Here is a 27,138-nt window from a genome sequence, read left to right on the forward strand (position 1 = left end):
TGGCAAATATCACAGGGACCATGCTTGGGGGATTGGGATATCACAATCACTCTTAAAAGCCTAAAGATCTGGACACCCTAGACCAACTTGGAATCCTGGCCCCAACCTCTTCATACCGGCCCCCCTTACTCATCCCACCCTCCAGCCCTCAACGTGCGTCGCCGCAAGGGCATCCTCAGCCTCATGGAGAACCCCAGGTTCGAACGGGTCCACCCGCGCTCTTGCGCACGCGGGACAGAAACAGCACCTCCCAGGAGCCTGAGCACAGGACTCTCGTGGGTGGGGGCGGAGCTCCGGGCCTGCGCCCGTTGCAGAGCCAAGAACCAAGTGAGAAAAGGCGGAATATACAGTTGCTCTGATTTCGGACTACAGTTCCAATAGGGGAGCAGGTCAGGTCGATAGCATGGGTCACTCACAAGGTCACCTTTACAGGCGGGGAGCCGGCCTATTAGGAAACCCTGCTTCTCTGCCCGCCCCGCCCCATGGGCCAGGATCTGGCCCCATCTGTCTCTCCAAGCGCTAAGTGAGGAGCCTGGGGACTTGCCCCCTCCCCCTGCGCGCCTGCGCACCCGGGACTGAGGAGGAACTCCCCGGAGTTCCGGCGCCGCAGACTTGAGCGCTGGGCTGTCCTCTGAGGCAGGCGAGGCCTGAGGGCGGTGAGGTAGGCTCGGAGGCGGCCGGTTCTCTTCTGAAGGAAACGAGGGCGGGACAGGCCAGGTTCTGCGGACCAGATCGAGGGCCTCAGGCCACTGTGCGTTTCCTCCGGAGTGAGGGCTTGTAGTTCTGAGACCGGGCGCCGCGGGGTTAAGCTCTGGCGGCGGTAATCGGGCGCCTCCCCGGCCTATTCTGTAATGCGCCACCCGGAGGTCCTGCGCTTCACTTTCCTCGCCTCACCTACCCAGGCCCGGGCGTAGAGGAAAGGTCTGGGAGGGAAGTGGGAGGTGGAGCCTCTGGGTGAAAGTGCCCTGCAAAGACGCGGTGGGCCGCCCCGGGCGTGGGCGGTTGTGGTGTCGGAACTACAGCGGACAGAGCCGCGAACCCGGACACGGGTGACCAAGGACCTTCTTCCGTCTCCCTGTTTCCATTGTGTATGCAGGTGGTGGGTAGCGAGGGTCAAGGGGGCGTGGACGTTTGTTTACCGAGACAAGAAACGCCTGCGGTGTAATGAACCCTGTTTGCTTCCCCAGCCCGTCAGTCTCCAGAGGAGGCCTGTGAAGTGAACCGAATCGCTGCTGCAGCTCTAAAAGCCAGGTTCTTTGTGAGTTTGTGCTGCTTCTTTGTTTCCGTGAAATGCATTTGGTTTTCAGGACACGGGATTTTTAAATTTCCTTCCCTTGGAATGTCCTGCTTAAGAATGATCTACTTCTTGATTTGGGCCTGAGGATTTCCCTACCTCATTAAGGGCAGGGACCTAATTTATAGATTCCCCATTCTAGTGCCCACTTAATTCAGTTCTGTGGTTAGTTAACCATGTGCTATAAATTCAGTTGCTCTGTGAGCACAGCTTTTCCAAGGATTCTAATGATGGAAATAGCCCTATTGGAAGTAAACGTTTATGTTTTCTTTTTGACTGTGATTTGTTAAGGAGTAGTTTTGGGCTTTAGACATCTGTAATTATTACGGAGTAGGAGTGGGGATTTGTTTTTTTTCTCCAAGGGAATCCATGAGTGGAAATTTTTGGTACCAGCCTGATGTAGTTAGAGGTTTGGTAGCATGAGTTTGTTTTATTTATTTTTGACAAATGAAAAATTGTATATATTTAAGGTGTACAACATGATGTTTTGATATATGTACACATTGTGGAATGGAATGCTAACCACACCGACTAATTAACATATCCATTACCTCTCATAGTTACCTTTTTTTTGTGTGTGTGACAAGAATACTTAAGATGTACTCTCTTGACAAATGTCTAGTATATAATACATTATTATTATTATCTATAGTAACCATGCTGTGCATTAGGTCTTCGGAACTTATTTATCTTATAACTGAAAGTTTGTAGTTTGTTTTGGGTATGTCTTTGGATAGAGGAAGAGAGGTGTGTGCAGTGGTTGAAAATTTTGAACCTAGAGGGTTTTAATCCTGACAACCACTTAAATCTGAGTGAGTTTGGGTAGTTTTTCTGTGTTGCAGTTTCTTAATATGTAAAATCAGAATTATTATATACCTCACAGGGTTGTTTTGAAGATTACCTGAATTAATATCTGCTAAAGCTCTTAGAAGATTACCTGGCACATTAGAAGAGTGCTTAATTAATATTAGCTGTTGCTGTTAGTGATGATTCTGTCTTTCCCTATCAACTTTCTGTATTCCCAAGAATAATGGAAACGTGAAGTTAATTAGGATGAATACTTGCAAGCAGGAAAATGAATCCCGCTCAAGTGGACCAGAACAGGGATTCTTAATATGAAGTCTTTGGACTCTGTTTATGAGTTTTCAGGGCAAGAAAAATCTAAGATATATACAGAAATATTGTATATATTTGTCAATGGGTAATTTGGGAGAGGAAGTCTATCATTTCATATTATCAGAGTTGTATAAGATTGATTCTCACTGGTCTAGAATCAAAGTCTGGGATAACTAGGAATGACTTTTGAGATAATCTTAGAAAATTAGTATCTAGCAATATGGTTAAGTAACTCACAGTCCATACATGTGATGGAATGTTATGCGATAATAAAGATTATGTTTATAAAGTCATAAGAAAAAACCATATAATGTAATATTGGGAAGTACTTATTGTTCTGAATAAAAAATTTTTAAGAAATTGTTAAGTTACATATGTGTCCTGAACGCTAAGGTAAAGATTAACAAGATCTTTTGCAAGGATTTAATAATTGGTTATTCGTTGGCACGCAGGAGGGGTTAACTCAAATGATTGAGGAGCTGCTGTGAAATAAGCATTTTTCTCTGTCTGCTGTGCATACTGTCTCTTAATCTTTGGAAATGTCACGAACCAGCTTTGTGATCCTTCACAGAAGGATCTCTGGGTGTTAATGAAATACAACATTGAAGAACTGGTAAGAATTATTTTTTCAGTGACATTGATTTCCCTGTTGTTACCACTTGTGCAGGCCTATTTAATCAGTTTTTTTTAATGACTATAAGGTACCCACCTTCCCAAATCATTAAAAAATTATTTTTAATGGGAATAGCTTTTTTTAAAAAAAATTTCTGATAATGTACTTAATGCAGGCTTGTGAAATATTTAGTAACTAAGAAACCTAAAAGAGAAGAAAATTAAAATTATCTATAGTCCCAACATCCAGAAATAATCACTATTAATATTTAGAGCATATTTTCCCCAAAATATTTCTACAAGCATTGTGGTTTTGTATATGGTTTTATTTCTGAATAGCATAACATTAATTGAAAATTTGAAAGAAACCAAGACCTCTAGTTCTTCATTTAAGAGAGGAATTCAGTACTCTCATTGATTTTGTAATACCTTCATGGATCTATGGAGAAAGGTGAAATCCCAATGATCCCCTTTTGATTTGAGAAATCTTATAAGTATTTATAACTCTTAAGATAGAGATGGCAATTAAATTGAGAGACTTAATTAAAATTTGAAATTAATTTTAAAATCTCAGAATTGAAATACTGAGATTTTCTCCGTCTATTGATATCTGTTTCACTTTAATAGGTTAAAAAATCTAATCATATTTTATATATTTTTTTAAACTGATTTTTTTATGTGTTTCTTGGATATTTTCCATTCCTTAACAGTTTTCTAAAACTTAACATTTAATGATTACTTTATTATTCTATTTTGTGGATGTTTTATAAATTATTTAAGAAATCAGTTGTTGGGAAGTGATGTTCAAAACGGCCTAAGCAATTCCTTAAACAGCCTTTCTTAGGTCCTATTACTTAATCAGTTTTTCACTTCAAGATCACGTGAGATTTCAGAGGTAGGAACATTTAGGAATTTGGCATTGACTTTTGCCAAGTTGGGGTACAGGTGATAACTCTGAAGTATTTGGCTGAATTTCTGAAAGAGTCTTAGAATATGAAATGGACAGTTCTGCTATTTTAATGCCAGAAGCTTCATCCTCCTGATCCTTCATTTGAGTGAGAGTTTGAGAAATGAATTAATGATAATCTTACAAAAAACAAAATTATTTTAACCTCAGAGAAGAAGACTTGGGAAAGGAAGGCGAAATAATCTAATTATACTGTATAGCTCAGTTGGAAATGGTATTTACATAGTCATAATAATGGAAACTGAATATCCATTTACCCTGTAATAGAACAAAACCATATTGGAAGGATAGGGAGATGGAGCTACGCATACGTGCAGTGGGAGATGGGTGGATAAAAGACAGCGGGAACTATGCTTTCCATAGTAGGAAGTCAGTAGATATTGGTTAAAACTGAAAATTCAGAAGTAGCAATATTAGCATGTATTTGAATATATGGTGTTTAAGTAACAAAAGAAAAAGCTAAAAGAGGTGAAAATTGTTGCCTCTAGATTTGGAAGATGGGAGAAAAAGTAGCAGGGATGGAACTGTTGGGGCTTTTTGTGATATTCCTTGTAGGGCTGTTTTAAATTTATGTCCAGGTACAAGCGATACAAATTTAAAATTTTTTGATTAAAAAATTAAGAAACTCCAGAGGAGAACAAAATAAAGATCACCTGGGATACCATCCAGTAGAGGTAACATGATAAAATTTTATTCCAAGTCCATCCACAGACTTTCATGCACACGCATAATACATGTATGCATATGTATGTAGTTTTCTTGCCAAAAATAGAATCACACACAATACTATTTTCCTGTCATTTTGGGGAGGGCATGTATTTGTCTAAATTACCTCTTACCTTTCATCACTTGTTTGTGTGTTGGGAGGGGTGGGTAGAGGGGTGTTGCATGTAGGAATGGGAAAGTGGTGTGAGTTTTTAAAATTTGGGAGCTGTGAGGCAATTTTGTTCTTATGGCTTCATATTCTTCCCCCAGCTCTTAGCTTCTGTGGACTCTGCTTCTCCAGCAAATGACCCTTGAGAAAAACTAACCAGTTTCTTGCAAATCTGAAATCATGGCTCATGTAAGTTGATATTTCTCTCTATTTGAAATGCTGTAATTTTTTTCAGGTTATGTAAACATTTTCATTAGTTATCCCAAAACTTCCTAACAGAGCCCCATCCAACAGCTTTTCCCTAGTTGCTCCCACTCTAGTGGAGGATGGAGCCAGACAGCCTGGCCCCTCCTGTGTGCCCCTCTCTGTGTGAATTGACCAAATTACTCAAGGTCTCCTGTGTGTTCAGTCTTTGTCTAGAGCAGAGATAAAGCAGAAATGAAGACCCTAGAGGGAGACAACTGATAGGAGACTCTCAGGACTGGAGAACACTTTAGAGCAGCACTGTCCAATATTAAAAATACAAAATTAGTGCCTTATTAGCACAGTAGGCCTCATGTCAGTCTCATAATAAGTAGAGAATAATATGCAAGGCACATATGTAATCTTTTGTGTCACGTTTTATTTATTTATTATTAAAATTTTTTTTTAAATTATTTTATTTTATTTTGCTGCCTTGGGTCTTTGTTGCTGCGTGCGGGCCTTCCTCTAGGTTTTTGGCAAGCGGGGGCTACTCTTCATTGTGGTGCGTAGGCTTCTCATTGAGGTGGTTTCTCTTGTTACGGAGCACGGGCTCTAGGCGCGTGGGCTTCAGTAGTTGCTGCACATGGGCTCAGTAGTTGTGGCTCGAGGGTTCTAGAGCACAGGCTCAGTAGTTGTGGCACATGGGCTTAGTTGCTCTGCGGCATGTGGGATCTTCCCGGACCACGGCTGCAACCGGTGTCCCCTGCATTGGCAGGCGGATTCTTAACCAGTGTGCCACCAGGGAAGTCTCTAGCGTCACATTTTAAAAAGAAACGTGCAGTTAATTTTAATGCTTTATTTAACCCAATATAGCAAAATATTATCATTTCAAAATGTAATCAATATAAAAATTATTGAGATATTTTACATTCTTTTTTTTTCTCTAAAGTCTTCAATATCTGGTGTATATTTTATAGTTACAGCACATCTAAATTTGTACTAGCTACAGTTCAGGTGCTCAGTAACCACGTGTCTAAGGTAGCATATTGGACATTGTAGCTTTAGAAATTTTGTGTAACCTAAATTGTAAATGTAATTTAATATGTTTAAGAGTATAGAAATAATCTAAATAGAATCATTATTAAGTCCAACATATCTATTAAATGGAGTATTTTATAATAAGTTTAAAATATTCAATAAAAGATTTGTTATAATAAGGGAAAGTGCTAATGATACATATAGTGATGAAATTGGGTCTGGAAGAAATTCTTTAATTTTGTGCAAACTCTACTTTTTAAAAATAGAGATTTTATGATTCATCTGGGGGGAATAATTCCATCAATTATTTTTTTCTAACCCTTAAAGGGAAAGAGGTTAGAGTAAATCACATTTCTGTTTTTGGCCGCACCTTGCAGCATGTGGGATCTTACCTCCCCAACCAGGTTTCGAACCCGTGCCCCCTGCAGTGGGAGTGTGGAGTCTTAACCACTGGACCGCCAGGGAAGTCCCTAGAGTAAATCACATTTATTTTTTTTAGGCCCGTTGCTAGCAGTATTTTTATGGACACTATTTCAATTAATTGTGAAATTCTTTTCTTTTTTATTTACAATATTGTGTTAGTTTCAGGTGTACAACAAAGTGATTCAATTATTTTTTTTTTCAGGTTATATTCTATTATAGGTTATTACAAGATAATGAATATAATTCCCTGTGGTATACAGTAAATCCTGTTGCTTATCTATTTTATGTATATATAGTAGTTTGTACCTGTTAGTACTCCTAATTTGTCCCTCCCTCCCTCTCCCTCCCCTTTGGTAACCATAAGTTTGTTTCTGTTTTGTATGTAATTCATTTGTATTATTTTTTTAGATTACACATATTAGTGATATCATATAGTATTTGTCTTTCTCTGTCTGACTTACTTCACTTAGTATGATATTCTCTAGGTTCATCCATGTTGCTGCAAATGACAAAATTTCAGTCTTTTTTATGGCTACCATTCAGTTGTACATCTTAAGCCAGTCTTCTGTTGATCGGCACTTGAGTTGTTTCCATGTTTTGTCTATTGTAAATAGTGTTGCTATGAACATTGGGGTTCATGTATCTTTTCAAATTTTTGTATTTTCGAGTTTTTGTTTTCTCCAGATATATACCCAGGAGTGGGATTGCTGGATCATATGGTAGCTCTGTTTTTAGTTTTTTAAGGAACCTCCATTCTGTTCTCCATAGAGGCTGCACCAATTTACATTCCCACCAACAGTGAGGAGGGTTCCCTTTTCTCCACACTCTCTGCAGCATTTATTATTTGTAGACTTTTGGATGATAATCATTCTTACCAGTGTGAGGTGATACCTCATTGTGGTTTTGATTTGCATTTCTCTAATAATTGGTGATGCTGAGCATCTTTTCATGTGCCTATTGGCAATCTGGATGTCTTCTTTGGAGAAACGTCTATTTAGGTCTTCGGCTCATTTTTGATTGGGTTGTTTGTTTTTTTGGTACTGAGTTGTTTGTATTTTTTGTATATCAACCCCTTGTCGATCACTTCATTTTCAAATATTTTCTCCCATTTGGTAGGCTGTCTTTTTGTTTTGTTTCCTTTTGTGCCCATCAGCAGAAGATTGATGGTTTCCTTTACTGTGCAAAAGCTTTTAAGTTTGATTAGGTCCCATTTGTTTGTTTTTGCTTTTATTTCTTTTGCTGTTGGAGACTGATCTAAGAAAATATTGCTACAATTTAGTGAAACTCTGATTAATTACCTGAATGTATCTGGAAATAAGTAAAATTAGGTATCCTGCAGTTATATAGGAAGCTTCATCTGTAGCAGTAGTAGGCAAACTACAGCTTGTGAGCCAGATTCAACCCATGGCCTGTTTTTGTACAATCTATGAGTTAATTACTTTTTGAAAGAATTGTTTTAAAAAAGTAGGGAAAGGGGAAGGATATACAAATAGTGATAATATGTGGCATGTGGCCCTATACAGAAATAAATAATTTTACAAATAAAACATGGGTTTGTCATTTCAGGATTTGGTGATGTTCAGAGATGTAACTGTAGACTTTTCTCAGGAAGAGTGGGAATGTCTGAACTCAAATCAGAGGAATTTGTACAGAGATGTGATATTAGAGAACTATAGCAACCTGGTGTCACTGGGTAAGTTTATCTGTGTCGAGTAATGTAGAAATTCACATGACTGAATTTCAGGGCTATCCTTCTAAAAAATAGCCAAACATCTGCTTTGTAGTTTGGGAATAGGCACCTTCAGCTGTTAAACTATTAAATAGCACCTTTAGCTTCCCCATAAATCAGTGACGTTTACATTTTCCTTTGCCTTTTCCATAATTGCTTCTCTTGAATGACAGTTTGATATAAATTCTTAGACACTCAGAGCAAAACCATTTTCAAAGAAATCTGGTTTCATACTGCTGTAGATGGTCTATTATCTGTTAACTTACCTGCAGTGTGAGTAGGAAGACAGGTGTCTGGCTCAACATACCTATTGAAAAAGCTTATGCAATGTATATGATACTGGGTTAAATTAGTAGTTTGTTAAAACTCAAGTGGACACGTTCAATTTATCACAACAAACATTATCTTTTAATTGATTTATGATTAAAAGTTTAAAATATATGAACTTTGCATTTAACATTGGATGAATATACTGGCAAGAAACTATTTTTCTCTTAGCAAGGTATTTAAAGAAAAGCAAAAATAGTACCTAATAAACATGTATAGTGCTTACTATGTACTAGGCACTCATCCAAGCACTTTGTTTATTAAGTCAAACCTCACACAATCCTATACATTATTATAATAATGGGTATACATTATTATTTTATATATTTTTATGTATTATTTTATATATTATTATATATTATTTACGTATGGGTATATATTATTTTTCCAACTGAGAAAACTGAGGCTGTAAGTTGTTCAGGTCACAGAGGCAGGATTTGAAACCAGTGCTCTCAATGATTACTTCCTCAAGAGACAGAGGCTGTATGAATTGGCAATTAAAATAAGGCACTATTCCTATATCTCTGTTCTTGTGATTCTGAAGTAACTCTAATATCAATGTTTTTCTGTTCATTTACTCTTTGTTTTTCTGAAGGCTTAGTCAAGTATATCCTTTCTGTATTATGTTTTTTCAAGGAGGATGTTCCATTTCTAAACCAGATGTAATTACTCTGTTAGAGCAAGGGAAAGAACCCTGGATGGTTGTGAGGGATGAGAAAAGAAGATGGAGCCTAGGTGAGTAAGTGCTAATAAGGAAAGGTAAGCTATTGTGGCATGGCATATTCCTGCTGGTTGAGAAGGAAACATACCACTTAGATGTTGATTATGAAGGAGAGACCTGAAACCTGGGAAGAAAACTTAGATTTCAGCCTGAATCACCAAAGAAATTTCATCTTTACTTCCATTTACCTCTTCTTTCTTCACTGTCATGTTTCTTTCTCATTTCAATGGGGGAAACCTTTCTTCACCAATGACCACCATTTTACCTGTATTTTGCATCTAATTTCTTTCTAGCTCATCTTTTGTATTTGGCTTTTATGCATGTATTTCTTCATTGCCTTCTTTTCATGGAGTTTACGTTGTAGTAGGGTAATCATACAATAAACAAATGGATTACTAAATATCATGAAGTGATTAAGTATTATAAAGAAAAGGGAGTAGGATAAAAATATGGAGAATTATGATGGGTTAATGGGGTAATTTTAGATAGGGTGGTCAGGGAAGAGGAACCAGTTGGCAGAGGCTCTTCAACTTGTCAAAGATGGAATCATTTGAGCATCTGTATACATAACTGCAATGTATTGCAACCACATAAAATGCCACGTGCTTAATTCCATAAATTCTTAATGATACTAACAGCAGATTGTTCACCACTGGAAACTACTAGAGAACTAACTTATTTGGAAAGCATAAATTTAAAGGAAAAAAGAAGCGTTTATCCTGTCTTCCTTGTAAGAACTGTACCAATAGGTAATAGATGGAGGGATGTTTTTCTTAATAAAAGTATTCAGTGAATAAATGAAGAATGATAGAATATTGTCATTTTGGAACCCATAGTGAGCTATTGGATCTAGGCACTGAACATCAGTGCTGATAGCATCACAGAAATAGAGACAATGAATGAAGGGGTGAATGAAAGGATACAGTATGACCTATGAAGTGTGCCTAAGTCTAATGGAGCTTCTAAAGCCAACCACCAATTTATTGGAGGACGATAGAGGAGCATGTTCTATTACACCTTGGGAATATAGTCAGCAAAATTCAGAATATGAGAAATGCTATAGGGTCAAAAACAGTTCTTCAACAAATAAATTGTAAGGGAAATCAAAAGATAGTAGGACAGGGACTTCCCTGGCAGCGCAGTTGTTAAGAATCTGCCTGCCAATGCGGGGGACACGGGTTCGATACCTGGTCCGGGAAGATCCCACATGCCGCGGAGCAACTAAGCCCGTTTGCCACAAATACTGAGCCTGCACGTTTACAGCCCATGCTCCGCGGTAAGAGAAGCCACCGAAATGAGAAGCCCGTGCACCACAACGAAGAGTAGCACCTGCTTGCTGCAACTAGAGAAAGCCTGCGTGCAGCAACGAAGACCCAACGCAGCCATAAATAAATAAATAAATAAATAAATAAATATTTTTAAAAGATAGTAGGACAGTCTGTAGGTTTTAGACATGTAGAAGACATGTCAACCATTGTGCATTATGGACTTTGGATCAGTTATTATTATTTTTAAATTGTTTAAAATTTTATGTATGAGATAATTAGAAGTGTGAACACTGATTTTTGATGTTCTTAAAGAATTACTGTTCATTTTTTCAGGTTTGGATAATGGTATTATGATTATTTTTTTTAATCCTTTTAGAGATACATCCTGAAGTGATTACAAAAAACATTAGATTATGGGATTTGCTTCAGAAAATGTGAGGAGAGTGGATTAGGGTCTGCATAGGCCAGTACTGGGCTTGGTTGGTGGTTGCTGAGGCTGGTCCATAGATACATGGACATTTATATTTACTGTTCTCCTTTTGTGTATGTCAGATATGCTCTGTAATAAAATTTTGTTTCTTTTAACGTTATTGGGAGATAAAAGGAAAAGAAAGTGAGAAGTGAGGCAGTGATGAAAATAAATATATATAACTCTTGGAGGAATTTTGCCATAAAAGCAGACACGTGGGATACAGAGAAAGTATCTTAAGATGTGATGAGGTATTAGGACATGTATATAGGCTGAACGGAATGATTTCAAAGAGGAAAATTGATGGAGTAGAGAAAGAGGGAATTCTGTAAGCAATGACTTTCAGTAAATGGGTAGGAGTAGGAGTCAATTTATGAAGGAAAACCAATGCATATGATAAGAATATGGACACAGGTTGGTTGGATAACGTGGTGAAGGGGAGAATAACATTTTTCTTTAAATTGCTTCTGATTCCTTGATGAAATTAGCAGTAAAATTATCAGCAGAATATGAAGGTTATTTGGAATTCAGTATGGATTATTTAATATTGAGTTGGCCAAAAAGTTCGTTTGGGTTTTTCCATAACATCTTATGGAAAAACCGGAATGAACCTTTAGGCCAACCCCATATTTGATCAGTTTTGATTTTCAGAAGTACAGTTCTGTGGTTATAGGGTTTTAACATTTACAGATCTCTGGATACATTTACCCTGGTGTTAATGTGCCTAAAACTGCCTCTGTCATAAATATTCTGTATCCGTATCATCTTGTATCAGCAAAAGTTATTGAAGACATCATATCTCAGGAAACTAACTATGAACAGGTAATTTACTTCATATTTTCTTCTTTTTTTTTTTTTTAATTTTATTTATTTATTTATTTATGGCTGCGTTGGGTCTTCGTTTCTGTGCGAGGGCTTTCTCCAGTTGCGGCGAGTGGGGGCCACTCTTCATTGCGGTGCGCGGGCCTCTCACTATCGCGGTCTCTCTTGTTGCCGAGCACAGGCTTCAGACGCACAGGCTCAGCAATTGCGGCTCACGGGCACAGTTGCTCCGCGGCATGTGGGATCTTCCCAGACCAGGGCTCGAACCCGTGTCCCCTGCATCGGCAGGCAGATTCTCAACCACTGCGCCACCAGGGAAGCCCCATATTTTCTTTTTAATTAAAGCTAGTATCCTGCAAATGGAAATAATATTTCTCCTTTTACTTTGCTTTAAGATGGGTTAATATTTTGCTTTCACGTTAGCATTATTTACTAGAATAAAGTCCTTTGATTCAGTAGAATACAAACTAATATATGGTTTACTAATTTTGAGTAGTTAAATATTTTATATATGTCTTTTGATGTTCAGTTTGGCCTTTTAGAGTTGGTCCAGTCAATTTTTTCTTGATTAAATCACACATATAATGCATAGGCTATTATTTCCAGTTTCAATTTATTTAAAGTAGAACAAGAATCTAAAGATACTTCTAAAGCAAACTGTGTGCAGAATCTTTCATGACTTTTTACATTTCCCATCAATCTTTACTATTTTCTCACTCATGCCTAGTTTGAGAACAATGCAATGTGCATCCCTAGCCAGAACTTGCAAAGCACTGAACCTAGTTTTCATAGATAGAAGTGGTTGTCTTTCAGTTTCTTGAAGGGGAAAGAACTGGCATAAACAAATTTGGGAACAATTATGGCTGACTTTTTACAGAAATCTTAAGATTACACTTCAGCTGTTTATACAGTTGACCCTTGAACAACATGGGTTTAAACTGCGTGGGTCCATTTATACATGGGTTTTAAAAAATAAATGTGTACTACAGTACTGCATGACCTGAGGTTGGTTGAATCTGTGGATGCAGAACTGCGGATATGGAGGTCCAACTGTAAAGTTACACACAGATTTTCAGTGGGGGGTGGAGGAGGGGGTGGTATTGTCCCCTCTAACCCCTATGTTCAAGGGTCAACTGTAGTATAGTCTCCTAGATGAGAATGTTCAGCGTGCCAAGGTCTTAATCTGACACGTCATTTAGGTGGGGAAGCCATATAAGAGTCTCAGGTTCACTATATCCACACTGGGAATGTTTTGTTTGTTCTTTAAATTAAAACGTTCAAATTCTATAGGATAAGTTTTATAATTTCTACTTTGTTTTTTATGAGTGAATATGGACATTTTGCCCTAAGTTTGTTTATACTTTTATTTTGTGCATTTTCTACTCACTTCCTTTATTCCATTACTTTTTCCATTGTTTAATGTTTCTTATACAGTTTGTATGGGCTTTTCTGCTGTATACACTTTCTCATTTTTCTTACAAATGTTTGGGCCTTCACTTTTGATTTTGACTGTGACTTTCCTTTAGATCACTGGTTTTTAATTTTTAATTTGCAAGTAAATCCTTTGAAATCACCATCTTAATAACAACTGTCATACTTTTGTACCTGCCTGCTTATTTACTACTGTTATGACTAGCTAATTACTGTTCATTTTATAGATCATTTATATCTTATTTGTCTTAATGAGAACTTAAATTGTTTTTTTCCCAAAAATTTCTACAAAATTGTCATAGTTTTATATTGCTTTCTTGAATGGGGAGATAGAGACAGACAGACAGGAGGAGAGAGAGGGAGGGGGAGAAAGAGAAAGAGAGGAGTAAAGGAAGGAGAACAGGAGAGAGGGAAGGGAGTGGGAAGCACGGAGAAAGACACTCAGATTTCATAGGAGTATTTTCTGTGCCATTCATTTTTTTGTCTCTGCTCACAAATTATCTACACTATTTAAATCATTGTTGCCTTTTAACGTCTTTTTAGTATATCCTTTTTAAAGTAAACTTATTGAAATATAAATAGATATAAAAAATACAGAATTATAATATGTGGCTCACGGAATTTTCACAACGTAATTACACATTGATTCAGAAATAGAGCTTTACTAGTATATCAGAAGCTCCCTCCTAACTTTCTCCAGTCATTCCTCCCTACCAAAGTTAACTACTAGCCTGACTTTTAACAAGTCCATAGATTAGTTTTACTGTTTTCAAGTTTTATAAAAATGGAATAGTATAAATTCTTTTATGCCTGGCTTTGTTTACTCACCATTATGTTTGTGAGAATGATCCATGTTGTTGTGTGTACTTGTAGATTATTCATTCTCATTGCTGTTACAATTCATCTGGTTGCTCTTACTGCATTGTATCCACATATCTTAATTTTCTTTGTCATTCTTCTGTTGATGAACACTTGGATTCTTTCCAGTTTGGGCATATTAAAAATAATATTGCTGTATTGTAGATTTTTTTAAAATACCTTTTTCTTTTTGGAAAGTATTGAAATCTTATTTCAAAAATTTTGAGAAAAATACCTCTCTGCTCAGAATTTCATTAGCATGTTAAACTTTTATAAACCTGTTGCTGTGACTGAAAAATCACGAATATATTTTTAGGCAGTACCTAAATGGCATTGGCTATGAAGACTACAGGGAGAATATAGGAAAGGGTATGAAGGGACAAAACAGGTTGAGTATTTGTAACATAGTGTGTATAGTTAATAAACTCAAATGAAGATAAATAAGTAGAACCTTTCATTACCTTGATCGTTAAAATGAGGTTCACTCACAACTATGCAAAGTAGAAAATGAACTGAGGTGGAGATATCTGCAGGTGAAAGTGGAGAGGCCATTGGAAGGATGATCAGGTGTAAAGAAATTTTTCCATGTATATATTTGATTGAGATAGCTTAGATGTGCTTTTGTTTCCCATCTCTATAGGAAGTGATAAAAAAGAAGGTGTAAGATTGGAGGCAAGGCAAAATATATATTTTTACTATTAACTAATTATGGAAATTTAATAATAGTTACTGTGTGCTATGGGTTTGTTATTCAGTGATAAGTGAAAGATTGTTTCTGCCCTTGGGGAATCATAAGGTAAGAAAATAGAATAAAAACTGAGAAAGTTAATGAATATATCACAGCAGAATTGAAAAAAGTGTTAAGAAGCAAGGAACAAGTTATTGGGATAGAAAATAAAGGATATAAATTAGATGAAGTCAGCACAGGTAGTTTTTCTGACTTTTATCATGATACCTAAAGGGTGAAAGGAACCCAACCATGTGGAGAGCCCACCAGCATTCCTGGGAGATTTAACAGCCAGTAAAAAGCTCTAAGAAATGGAAAGATTGTAACATATTTTAGCAACTGAAAGGAGGTAAGTGTGACAGATGTAGGGTGCAAAGAGGGCAGTAGCTTGAGATGACATCTTTTGGTAAACAAAGGCCATGCTATTCATAATAAAGTGTTTCTACTGTATTCTTATTTAAAAGAGAAATCATTAAAAAGTTTAGGTAGAGATCTCAGACTTTGATTTGCTTCTGAATTATCTGGTCTTAACTCATTTTCTTTATTCCTCTTAGCTTTCTTCAAGCTACATGATTTTTAAAGAGTTTTTAAGCACATTTTCTTCGACTGGACTTTCTTTTCTTTCCTATTATAAAATTTTTATTTGCTTATTTACTTTTTCTAGAATAATAAAATAGCATGTGTTTATCTTATTTTCTTTCAGATTTGGAATCCAGATATGACACTAAAAAGTTATTTGAAGTAAAGGATGTTTGTGAAATGAATGTATCTCAGTGGGAGATAATGGAAAGAATTAGAAGTTGTGGCCTTGAAGATTCCTTTTTCAGGAAAGATTGTGAATATAAAAAGTTTGAGGGACAGGAGGGTCCTCAGGAGGCGTATTTCAGGCAAGTGAAAAAAACCACCTCTGAAAAAATGTCCAAGAACAAAAAACGCACATCTCTTACTCTGTATCAGAGAATTCACAATAGAGAGAAACCCTACGAATGTGGGGATTGTGGGAAGGCTTTTAGAGTACGCCAGCAACTCACTTTCCATCAGAGAATTCATACTGGTGAGAAACCCTATGAATGTAAAGAATGTGGAAAAGCCTTTAGACAGTGTGCCCACCTTAGTCGACATCAGAGAATTCATGCTTCTGACAAACTCCTTGAATGTAAAAGATGTGGAAAAATCTTTACATGTGGTGCAGATCTTCGTGTACATCAGAGAATTCATGTTGGTGAGAAGCCCTATGACTGTAAGGAATGTGGGAAGGCCTTTAGAGTGCGAGGACAACTTAATCTCCATCAAAGGATTCATACTGGTGAGAAACCCTATGAATGTAAGGAATGTGGGAAAACCTTTAGACAATATGCACACCTTACTCGACATCAAAGACTTAATATTGCTGAGAAATGCTATGAATGTAGGGAATGTGGGCAGGCTTTTCTGTGTAGTACAGGCCTTAGAGTACATCACAAACTTCATACTGGTGAGAAACCCTATGACTGTAAGGAGTGTGGGAAGGCCTTTAGAGTGCGGCAACAACTTACTCTCCATCAGAGAATTCATACTGGCGAGAAACCCTATGATTGTAAGGAATGTGGGAAGACCTTTAGTCGTGCCTATCATCTAACTCTCCATCAGAGAATTCATACTGGTGAGAAACCTTATGAGTGTAAGGAATGTCAGAAGTTCTTTCGTCGTTACTCAGAACTTATTTCACATCAGGGTATTCATATTGGAGAGAAACCCTATGATTGTAAGGAATGTGGGAAGGCCTTCAGACTGTTCTCACAACTTACTCAACATCAGAGTATTCATTTTGGTGAGAAACCTTATAAGTGTAAGGAATGTGAGAAGACTTTTAGACTGCTCTCCCAACTTACTCAACATCAGAGTATTCATACTGGTGAGAAACCCTATGACTGTAAGGAATGTGGAAAGGCCTTTAGACTCCATTCATCACTTATTCAACATCAGAGAATTCATTCTGGTGAGAAACCGTACAAATGTAAGGAATGTAAGAAGGCATTTAGACAACATTCACATCTTACTTACCATCAGCGAGTTCATAAGGTCACTAAATAATTATTAGAAAGCCATCCATTGTGAATTTTGTGTTAAGGAGCAGTATAAAATAAATTCTGGAGGAAAAGTGTTTGAATGTAGGAATCCCTTTTGCTTCATGATCAAAATTAAAATAAGAGGTTTTAAAAGAATAGGTTAATTTAATGAATACGTAGAAATATTTCATCACCATTCAAACCATGTTAAACTTTAGGAAATTCTTTCTAGAAAGAAACTCTCTTAAAGGAGTGAATGTGGAAAAGCTTTTGATCTTACCTGTTATCACCTCTATTCTTTCATCTGTACAGTATACCTGTGGAAGTTGCCAGGGCACCAACTCATTCTGGAAATTGATAAATAAAAGGAAGGAACTGTGATTTAGCCTGCATTTCCTGTATAAACTATATTTCAAGGCAACTAGAAGTTGATGAGGTAAAATTCTTTGTTAGAGATTTTTACAGGACATAATGAAATAATGGATCTAGGCACAATTCTCAGTAGAGGTGTTAAGACCATTATGTGAATGGTTGATGTCAACTTCATAGTGAATAGATGAGGTTGACAACATCTGAACCCATGATCAATTTTAATCTCATCAAAAATAGGACAAAACATTTTGTGCCTCCTAATATGATACAATAAGACATGCCATTGCCAAAAAATATTGAACCTGAATCTAATTAAAGCATCAAGATCTAACTCCCAGTTTAGAGAAAATTCAGGAAACAAGAACAAATTACATGACACAACAAGAAGCAGACAAATCTAAAATGTGGGTTATTCTACAAGAGTAATGACAGCTTCTCAACCAATAAAATGGATTGAAAAAAGGGAGGTGGAACTCTTAGATATTAAAAGAGTCTTAAGAGATGTATCAATCAAATGCAATGAATGAGTGGTTCTCATTTAGATCACAAGTTGAACAAGTGTAAAAAAGACATTTTTATGACAGTTGGGGAAATGGGACTATTGACAGTATTAGATAATATTAAGAATTATGTTCTTGTTAGATGTGCAAATAGCATTGTGTTTATGTAAAAGTGTCTTAGAGATAAATTAGCAAGTTTATACACATAAAATATGTCTAGAACTACCTTTAAAATGCTCATGCAAAAGAAAAGTGAAGATGGATAACTTGTTTGTCAAAATCATGGTAAGATGAATCAGGTGCGTGGTTTTTGCTTATTTTGTTTTTGCTCTTTTCTCTATTTTCATGTATTTTAAATTTTCCGTAATTTTTTTTAAAGATAAAATATCTGTGAAATTATAACCCACTTAAAGTGAATGATGTTTGTAAATGGCTACATATCAGAACTTACGGATATTGCTAAAGTTTTACACACAGGGATATTAAATGTGCTATAATGTATTTGGGAAATTAAGATTGAGTATCCAGATTTTATCTAGTTCACCTAATGCTACATCTGTTGTAGTGCCTGTCCCATAGTACTTCGTATATTTCAAGAGTGAGTAAAAAGAGCAATTACAACTACTTGTGGAAATTAATGGAATAGAACTGTATTATCTGATAAGGTAGCTGCTAGCAACATGTTGAGCACTTAAAATTGAGCTATTGAGAGACTGAATTGTGGTTAGTACAAATTAAGATGGTGTTAAATGTAAAAAACACACAAGGTTTTGAATACTTAGTTCTAAAAAAATATGTAACAGGTCAGTTTCTCACAGCATTTCTCTGCTGTTGTTGGGAAGCTGTGATATTCAGTGGATTGCATTACTGCATAATACAGAACCCAATTTAAGTATGTCTCTGCTCCCAAGTAGCAGCATGTTTACACACTGAGGTCTCTTTGGTTCTACCCTGAGTCATGCTGAATTTGTTTTTCTTCTCTTCATAAAACGTTGCCTGTGTTTACAGCTGAGTAGTTTTCTCAGACTGTTTTTAGCCTGTAGATGTTTCGGCATCCAAAGGCCCTTTTTTACTTTATACTGTTTCCCACTAAGTTCAAGCTTGCAGTGCTTCAAGTAGTACAATTCTCTTTAAGACTGTGTTTTCTATGATTTTTGTTAGGGATCATTCAATTAGACAAAAGATCAACAGGCTCTTCTCTGTATTGGGTTCCCTGTGAGGCTACTGTGGAAAAACGACTTAGAAATTCTTAGAAGCCACGCTATTTCACAGAAAGGATGAAAGTTGGCTTTATCTTTACCCTGGGGTGACATTTTCAGGACAGCACCACATATTTGAGTTTTCCTCCCCTCTCAGGCCCATTATAACTTTGAGAACCCTTTGCTACCTGTAAACACTGTCATGAACCCTCTATTTCCTTGAAATTCTACTTGAAATATGCACCAATTGATATAATGAATAGAATGATTTTTTTTTTTACTCTGTTAATATGATGGATTACCTTCATGGATTTTCAAATATTGATTAAGCCTTATATCACTGGAGTAAACTCCGTTTGTCTGTAGTGTGTACTTTAAATATATATATATATTGCTGTACTTGCTGTGATTGCTGTAATTTACTAATGTTTTGTTGAGGATTTTTGCATCTATATTCATGAAGGATACTGGTCTATAGTTTTGTTCTATTTTTGTCTCATTTGGTATCAGGTTGATGGTGTCCTCATAACGTGAGTTTGGAAATGTTGCCTCCTTTTAATTTCTGGAAGAGGTAGTGTAGAATTGGTGTTAATTATTCTTTGAATGGTAGAATATTCCAGTGAAACCATTTGGGCCTTGCAATGGACTGAATGTGTCTCCTTAAAATGTGCTGACATCCTAACCCCCAACGTGATGGTATTAGGAGGTGGGGCCTCTCAAGAGATAATTAGGTCATGAGGGTGGAGCCCTTCTGAATGAGATTAGTACCCTTATAAAAGTGACCCCAGAGAGTTCTCTCACCCTCTCCTGCCATGTGAGGAGGATACAACAAGAAGATGACAGTTTTCAATCTGGAAGATGTTTCTCACCAAAACTAACTGTGCTAGCACCGTAATGTCAGACTTCCAGCCTCCAAACTTGTGAGAAATAAATTTGTTTACAAGCTACCCAGTCTGTGGTACCATGTTATAGCAGCCCAAGCTGAATAAGACAAATTTGTACCAGAAGTGGGTACTAATGTAAAAGACATGGAAGTGGCTTTGGAACTGAATAGTGAATGGATAAAGGCTGAAAAGAGTTTTGACGTGCATGCAAAAAGTAACGGATGTTAAGGGTGATTCTGGTGAAATCTCAGAAAAGAGGAGAGCTGAAGAGAAAACCTCAGTCTTAGGAAATAATAATCATGAACAAAATGTTGGTAGAAATATGGACAGTAAAGACCATTCTGCTGCAGTCTTAGATGGAAATGAGGAACTTATTATTGGAAACTGGAGGAAAGGTCTTTCTTTTTATAGTGGCCAAGAACACGGCTAAATTGTGTTTGTGTTCTAGTATTTTGTGGAAAGTAGATCTTCTGAGCAATGAAATTTAATGTGTGGCTTTGCTCCTCCTGGCTGATTATAATGAAGTGCAAGAAGAGAGAAATGACTTAAAGATGGAGTTTTTAAAAGAAGCAGAATGTAAAGATTTGGGAAATTCTTAGCTGAATAAATAGTGTTAAAGTGAGGGCATAGATTGGGAAAGAATAGCATCCTATAAGTTGGTTGGGAGACATGTGGGATGAAGCTGGGGACGTTGAGCTCCTGAGTTTAGAGTCTGCTTTACTAATGGAAGTGGCACCCCCACCCACAGTGGCGATGGCATTTCCACCTCCATTTGAGGGGATTAACCCTGCATTGCCTGAAGAAACCATGACCTCCCCTGAGGCAGTGGCCATGCAAGATGAGGCTGATTATCCTCAGAAACCATCCCCACCACCCCTCTTTGTTTCTGGGCCTCTCACTGGACTCAAGTCCCAGCAGACTCCTAAAGGTGAAGTACAAAGTGTGACCCAGGAGGAGGTGTGCTACACTCCAAAAGAATTACTTGAGTTTCCTAATTTTTACAGGCAAATCCAGGGAACAAGTATGGGAATGGATACTAAGGATGTGGAATAATGGTGGAAGGAACATGATTGGAAATTTGGTGACAGTGAAATCTGGGAAAGAGATGTATGGATAGGCCTCTCTGGACAAAACATTTGAAGATATTTGTGTCCTGTATAAATACCCACTAAAGGGTGACCTCAGCAGAGGACTTTAATAATCAAGTGGATAGGATGGCCTGTTCTGTGGATAACGGTTTCTTTTCCCAGCTACCCCCATTATCATCCAGTGGGCTTAGGAACATAGTGGTGGCAGGGATGGACATTATGCATGGGCTCAGAAACATGGACTTCCACCCACCAGGGTCCACCTGACTGTGGCCATTGCTGGGTGCACATTCTGCCAGCAGAGACAAGCACTGAATCCCTAAGGTAGCAGCATTCCCTGAGAGGTGTTCAACCAGCTACCTGGTGGCAGGTTGAGTACACTGTATCACTTACATTGTGGAAGGGGCAGCGCTTTGTCCTTACTGGAATAGAGACTAACTCTGGATACAGATTTGCCATCCCTGCATGCAGTGCTTCTGCCAAAACTGCCATCCATGGACTTGTATACATACAATGCCTTATCCACTGTCATGGTATTCCACACAGCATCGCCTCTGATCAAGGAACTCCTTTCACAGTAAAATAACTGCAGCAATGGGTCCATGCTCATGCAATTCACTGGTCTTACCATGTTCTCCACCATCCTGAAGCAGCTGGCTTGATAGAATGGTGGCATGGCCTTTTGAAGACTCAGTTATAGATCCAGCTGGTGGCAGTACCTTGCAGGCTGAGTCTGGGTTCTCCAGAAGGCTGTATATGCTCTGAATCAGCATCCAATATGTGGTAGTTTCTCTAGTAGCCAGGATTCATGGATACAGGGGTCAAGGAATAGAGTGAGATAACAAAATTCAGTTGACCTTTGAACAGCCCAGGGTTTAGGGGTGCCGATACCCCATGCCGTCAAAAATCTGCATACTGCTTTATAGTCGGCCCTCTGTGTTTCTGCATCCGTGGATTCTACCAACCTTGGATTGTGTAGTACTGTGGTATTTATAGAAAAAAATCCATGTATAAGTGGACCCTCACAGTTCAAACCCATTCAAGGGTCAACTGTATATATGTTGGTCTCTGCCTCTAGTTCCTGGCCCAGAGCTCCTAAAACTCTTGTAATTTCCTAAGTGATAAGAACCCTAGGAGCATCTCTTACTCTAATATTTGGTCTTTGACCTGGCTCCTGACAAAGGGCTGTTGAAACCCTTGTAATCTCCTAGGTGATAGGAGTATCTTCTGTTCTAATGAGGCAACTCTGGGTGGGCTCCTTGATGGTTCTTGGATGAGGGCTGGTCTCCAGAAAGACTAAGGCATGATTAGAACGTTGGAATTTTCAACCCTGCTCACCTATCTCTTGAGAAGGGAGAAGAGCTGGAAATGGGGTTAGTGATCCATCATGCCTCCATGATGAGACCTCCATAAAAATCCCCAAAATACAGGGTTCGAAGAACTTCCAGGTTGGTGACCACATCCACACTGGGAAGGTGACACCGAAATTCCACAAGGACAGAAGCTCCTGTGCTTGGGACCTCCCATACCTTACCCTGTGTTTCTCTTCATCTGGCCATTCATCTGTATCCTTTTATCACATCCTTCAGTAAACTGGTAAATGTAAGTTTTCTTGAGTTCATGAGCTGCTCTAGCAAATTACTTGAACCTGAGGAGGGGGTTGTGGGAACCTTGAATTTGTAGCCAAATCAGACAGAAGTTGTAACATGGGGACCTACTACTTGCAATTGGCATCTGAAGTGGTGAGCAGCCTTGTGGGATTGAGCCCTTAACCTGTGTGTCTGACACTAAATTGTAGGACACCCAGCTGAACCCCCCCCACCCCGCCATGCACCGTGGCCCCACCCTCAACATTTGGTGACCAGAAGTGTCAGAAGTTAAGTGTTCTGTGTGAATAGTAAAGACGCACAAGGAAGAAACACAGGGAAGAACTGTAGGTTTTCCTTTACAGGTGGAAATGGGAGTGGTAAAACTATTACCTCTAGTGACCCACTATCAAAATTTTTGCTTCCCATTCCCATGACTTTATGCCCTTCTGGGTTAGAGGTTTTAGTTCCAGAGGGAAGACTGCTTCCACCAGGTGGCACAATAATGATTCCAGTGAATTGGAAGTTCAGACTGCTACCTGGCCACCTTGGTCTCATACCTCTGAATCAACAGGCAAAGGAGAGTTACAGTGTTGACTAGGATGATCAATCCTGACTACCGAGGGGAAATTGGACTACTATCCCACGATGGAGGTAAGGAAGAGTACATCTGGAATACAAGAGATCACTTAGGGCATCTCTTATCACCATGGCCCTGTGACTAAGGTCAGTGGAAAACAACAACCCAATCCAGGCAGGACTACTAATGATCCAGACCCTTCAGGAATGAAAATTTGTGTCACTCCACCAGGTAAAGAAGCATGATCATGTGACTAGTTACAGAAATGAGGACTGTAATTGTCATGAGTATTCCTCCTTGTTTTGTTATGAACCTGTGTGTTTATGCTTATATTCTTTTCTTTCTTGATCCTGTACCTTATAACTTTACATCATAGTATTCAAGTATTTACTTTATATCATAGTATTTAATATTGTTAATTTTACATCATCATATTTAAATTACAGGGTACCTAGAAGAAGGGTGAAGATCACCCAAGGACTTTGCATCCTCTTCTGAGAAAAATTTACTGAGTTTTCAGTTGGACCCAGAATAGCTGTATCATGTTAGGTGAAATTATGACCTTGTTATTGTTTTTATTTGGAGATTAAGTATGGTTTAAGGAGAGCAGTATGAGTGCCAATTTGACAGTGTGAATTTGTAATAGTTAAATTTATGTGTCAGCTTGACTGGATCAGAGGATGCCCAGATACCTAGCTAAACATTATTTCTAGGTGTGTCTGTGAGGATGTTTCTGAATGAGATCAGCATCTGAATCAGTGAGTTTGGTAAAGTGAGTTTGCCCTCTTCTATGTGGGTGGGCATTATTCAATCCATTGAGGGCCTGAATAGAACAAAAATGCAGAGGAAAGGAGAATTCTCCCCTCCCCTATTTTCTGAGCTGAGACATCTCACCTCATCTTCTGCCCTCAGACTGGGATTTATTTACATCATTGACTCCTCTCATTTTCAGGCCTTTGGACTGTTGACTGAATTATACCACTGGCTTTTCTGGGTCTCCATTTTGCAGATGGCAGATCATGGGATTTCTCAGCTTCCATAATCATATAAGCAAATTCCTTAAAACGAATCTCCTTTGATATCATATTGGTACTGTTTCTCTGAAGAACCCTAATACAGGCCTGGAGGTTTCTTCTTCTGAAGATTGTAAATTATGGATTTAATTAATAGTTATCAGACTATTCATCTTGGATGAGTTTTCATAGTTTAAAATCCATGTCAGATAATTCCAATATCTGTGTTAACTTCCTGTTGATATCTGTTGATTATGTTTTGTCATCCACTTTGAGATTTTCCCTAGTTCTTGATATGCACGTGTGTGTGTTTGTGTGTGTGTGTGTAATTGTATCCTGGATATTTGGGGTTTTATTTTATATCTCTATTTCACACTTAAATCAAGTTCCTAGTTACTGCAAGGTCATGGTAGTAGACAGGCTCCATGTACACACAGCATTTGAAGTTGTCCACCAGCTGGGAGGAAGACATAGGCAGGTTATTCCTGGGACAGATTGGCAGTCAGGATTCTGCTCAAAACTCACAGCTTTAGCAGATTTCCATAGACTGTGTCATGGAGCTGCCTCATTATTGCTGGCACAGGATGGTGACAGTTTTAGCTATCTGGCACATCTTACACGAATAATAGCATCTGCTTATATCAAAAAGTACAAAAGTTCTTTATCTTGTATATTGTGATTCTTTCTAGCTAGGAATGGAAAGTGAGAATTTCAGTTTTATCAAAATACCACTAAGATCTCTAAATTAGCATAACCCAATATTGATGGGAAACAAAATTTTTGGTGAGCCACAGAATATCTAGTCTGACTTCCTTCTACCCTTGGTTCCTGAACCTATCCATGTATAAAAGTTTATTGGAGAAATAGTACCATGTACTGATCTCTGGTTCAAGTAAATACATTTTACAGGATAGTGCCCCAACATCACATGGTATTCCTCTTAGCTGACAACATAATTGACTCTTTAGTAGTTCTTTCCACCATTGTATAATATCAGTTAATTCAGGAGATGTATACCTAAACCTAGTGAATCCATGGATTTTAGCTCATCGATTCACTTCTTTTGCTGTACAGTAAGTTCCATCGTCAAAATCAGTGTTGAGTGGGATAATATGATGAACAATACATTCAGTTTTGTGGAATTATAAGTGAGATAAGGCAAACCTATTTCAAGAATAAGTGCCCAGTCTACTTCTTTGAAGGCTGTTTTTATGTAGTATAGAATTCTGGTTTGACATTTATATCAGCATATTGAAGAGATCACTTAACTGTTTTTTTGGTTTTGTATTTTTTTTTGGTCCACACCAGTGGCATGTGGAATCTTATTTCTCCTACCAGGGATCGAACCTGTGCCCCCTGCAGTGGAAACGCAGTCTTAACCACTGGACTGCCAGGGAAGTCCCAGATTACTTAATTGTTATGGCTTTAGTTTTGTTGTTTTGGAGAAGTCAGTTCTCAGTATTACTGTTACTTCTCACTACTTTTTTTTTGGCTCTTTTCAGTTGAAGGAGTTAACACTAGTCCAAGTTAAAAGCAGACCCCAGATGGTTACATTATACAAGCTGTGAGGTTTTTAAGCTTATGACAAGGTCCAGAAGGGAAATTCTACTCATTGCAAGGAAATCCTCACTTAAGCTTCAGTGAGCCAAACGCACTTAAAACCCATGAACTGGTCGTCCTTAGCCAGTCCAGTCTCTACGAGGAACTGGCATATGTTCTTGCGCTGTTCACCCTGTAGCTGAATTACTTCTCTATATTCTGGATGCTCAATTACAGTACCATTTCAGGCAAATATCTTCTTAAATGCCTTCACTAGTTTCTTTTTATCGTAATCATCAGCGATCCCTTGGACTGTAGTAAGAGTCTTCCTGCCGTTTCTCCGTTGACTTCTTTTGTCAATATAATCCTCAGTGCCGGCAAGAAGCAGATCATCTCCCTTACTTGCATCAGCAAAGGGGTCGAAAGAGTGGAGGTTCTGGATAGCTGACATACGATACAATTCCTTTTCCTCTGTGGAAACGGCCTGCGGAAGGCCGCGGCTGGAGAGGGCGGACGCGGAGGACCGAGCATTGGGAAGCGAGGGGGCTCGAGGGGGAGGCTGCTGAGTCCATGGCAGCGGCTTAGTGATTCCTTACTACTTTTTTTTTTTAAATTTATTTTATTTTTGGCTGCGTTGGGTCTTCGTTGCTGCGCGGGGGCTTTCTGTAGTTGCGGTGAGTGGGGGCTACTCTTCGTTGGGGTTGCGTGGGCTTCTTATTGCGGTGGCTTCTCTTCTTGTGGAGCACGGGCTCTAGGCGCGCGGGCTTCAGTAGTTGTGGCTCACCGGCTCTAGAGCGCAGTCCCAGTAGTTGTGGCGCACGGGCTTAGTTGCTCCATGGCATGTGGGATCTTCCCGGATCAGGGCTTGAACCCGTGTCCCCTGCATTGGCAGGTGGATTCTTAGCCACTGCACCACCAGGGAAGCCCCATTCACTACTTTTTATAATTTCCTTTTTCTTTGGTTTTTCAACAGAGTTTTCTTTGTATTTATTCTTCTTGGCCTTTTGAGAGCTTCTTTGAACTATGGCCTGATGGATTTAGTTTGGGACATTTTTCAGCTAATATTTTTTCAAATATTCTTCTGCCCCTTTTCTCCCTCTGGGTCTTCAATTGTGTGTGTTTAAAACCTGTTCATTGTATTTTACTTAGCCCTAAATTATTATCTCCATTTTAAAGTAAGATGATGAAATTGGCCCCCAAAACTAAATTGTCCAAGAGCACGTGGTTAGTTATTGTGATAGCTGAGATTCACATCTGAGAAGTTTGACAAAGCCCATTAAAAAAAATTATGATTGAATATCACCTTTCAATGTCATGCATTTTTTAATGCCTTCCATCTCAGTACTTCATCAGGAATATGATGAATTAACAGATCTGTGGAATATGCCATCACTATTGATGGCATAATATATCACCTTATTGGTGATAATAATTTATTTAATCTTTTATTAGGTATTTACATTTCTAACT

General features: G+C 38.2%; 1 protein-coding gene and 1 pseudogene across 6 annotated transcripts; one reads left to right on the top strand and one right to left on the bottom strand.

Annotated features, from left to right (window-relative positions):
• The first annotated feature begins 345 nt into the window (after window positions 1-345).
• ZFP30 (ZFP30 zinc finger protein) lies at window positions 346-19,917 on the top strand. Of its 6 annotated transcripts, none has more exons than XM_059906296.1 (7): window positions 346-389; window positions 1,188-1,258; window positions 2,863-3,023; window positions 4,965-5,052; window positions 8,074-8,200; window positions 9,200-9,298; window positions 15,563-19,917. In XM_059906296.1, exons 4-7 carry the CDS (start codon window positions 5,044-5,046, stop codon window positions 16,930-16,932), a joined length of 1,605 nt encoding a protein of 534 aa, XP_059762279.1. In that variant the 5' UTR covers window positions 346-389; window positions 1,188-1,258; window positions 2,863-3,023; window positions 4,965-5,043; the 3' UTR covers window positions 16,933-19,917. The 6 variants fall into 6 exon arrangements, with proteins under 6 accessions (XP_059762279.1, XP_059762275.1, XP_059762276.1 ...); XM_059906292.1 differs by lacking the exon at window positions 346-389 and adding an exon at window positions 581-661; XM_059906293.1 differs by lacking the exon at window positions 346-389 and adding an exon at window positions 669-751.
• Window positions 19,918-25,759: 5,842 nt separating this feature from the next.
• Window positions 25,760-26,169, bottom strand: LOC132353994 (eukaryotic translation initiation factor 1-like; annotated as a pseudogene).
• Window positions 26,170-27,138: the final 969 nt, after the last annotated feature.

Source organism: Balaenoptera ricei, chromosome 19 (genome assembly GCF_028023285.1).
Source record: "Balaenoptera ricei isolate mBalRic1 chromosome 19, mBalRic1.hap2, whole genome shotgun sequence".
NCBI lineage: Eukaryota > Metazoa > Chordata > Mammalia > Artiodactyla > Balaenopteridae > Balaenoptera > Balaenoptera ricei.

Excerpts from the sequence above, each read along its gene's own strand:
- ZFP30 (XM_059906291.1), top strand. The coding sequence starts at position 8,056 with ATGGGTTTGTCATTTCAGGATTTGGTGATGTTCAGAGATGTAACTGTA. Across the intron at positions 8,201-9,199 it reads TAGCAACCTGGTGTCACTGG|GAGGATGTTCCATTTCTAAA; the intron begins GTAAGTTTATCT and ends TGTTTTTTCAAG. Across the intron at positions 9,299-15,562 it reads GAAAAGAAGATGGAGCCTAG|ATTTGGAATCCAGATATGAC; the intron begins GTGAGTAAGTGC and ends ATTTTCTTTCAG.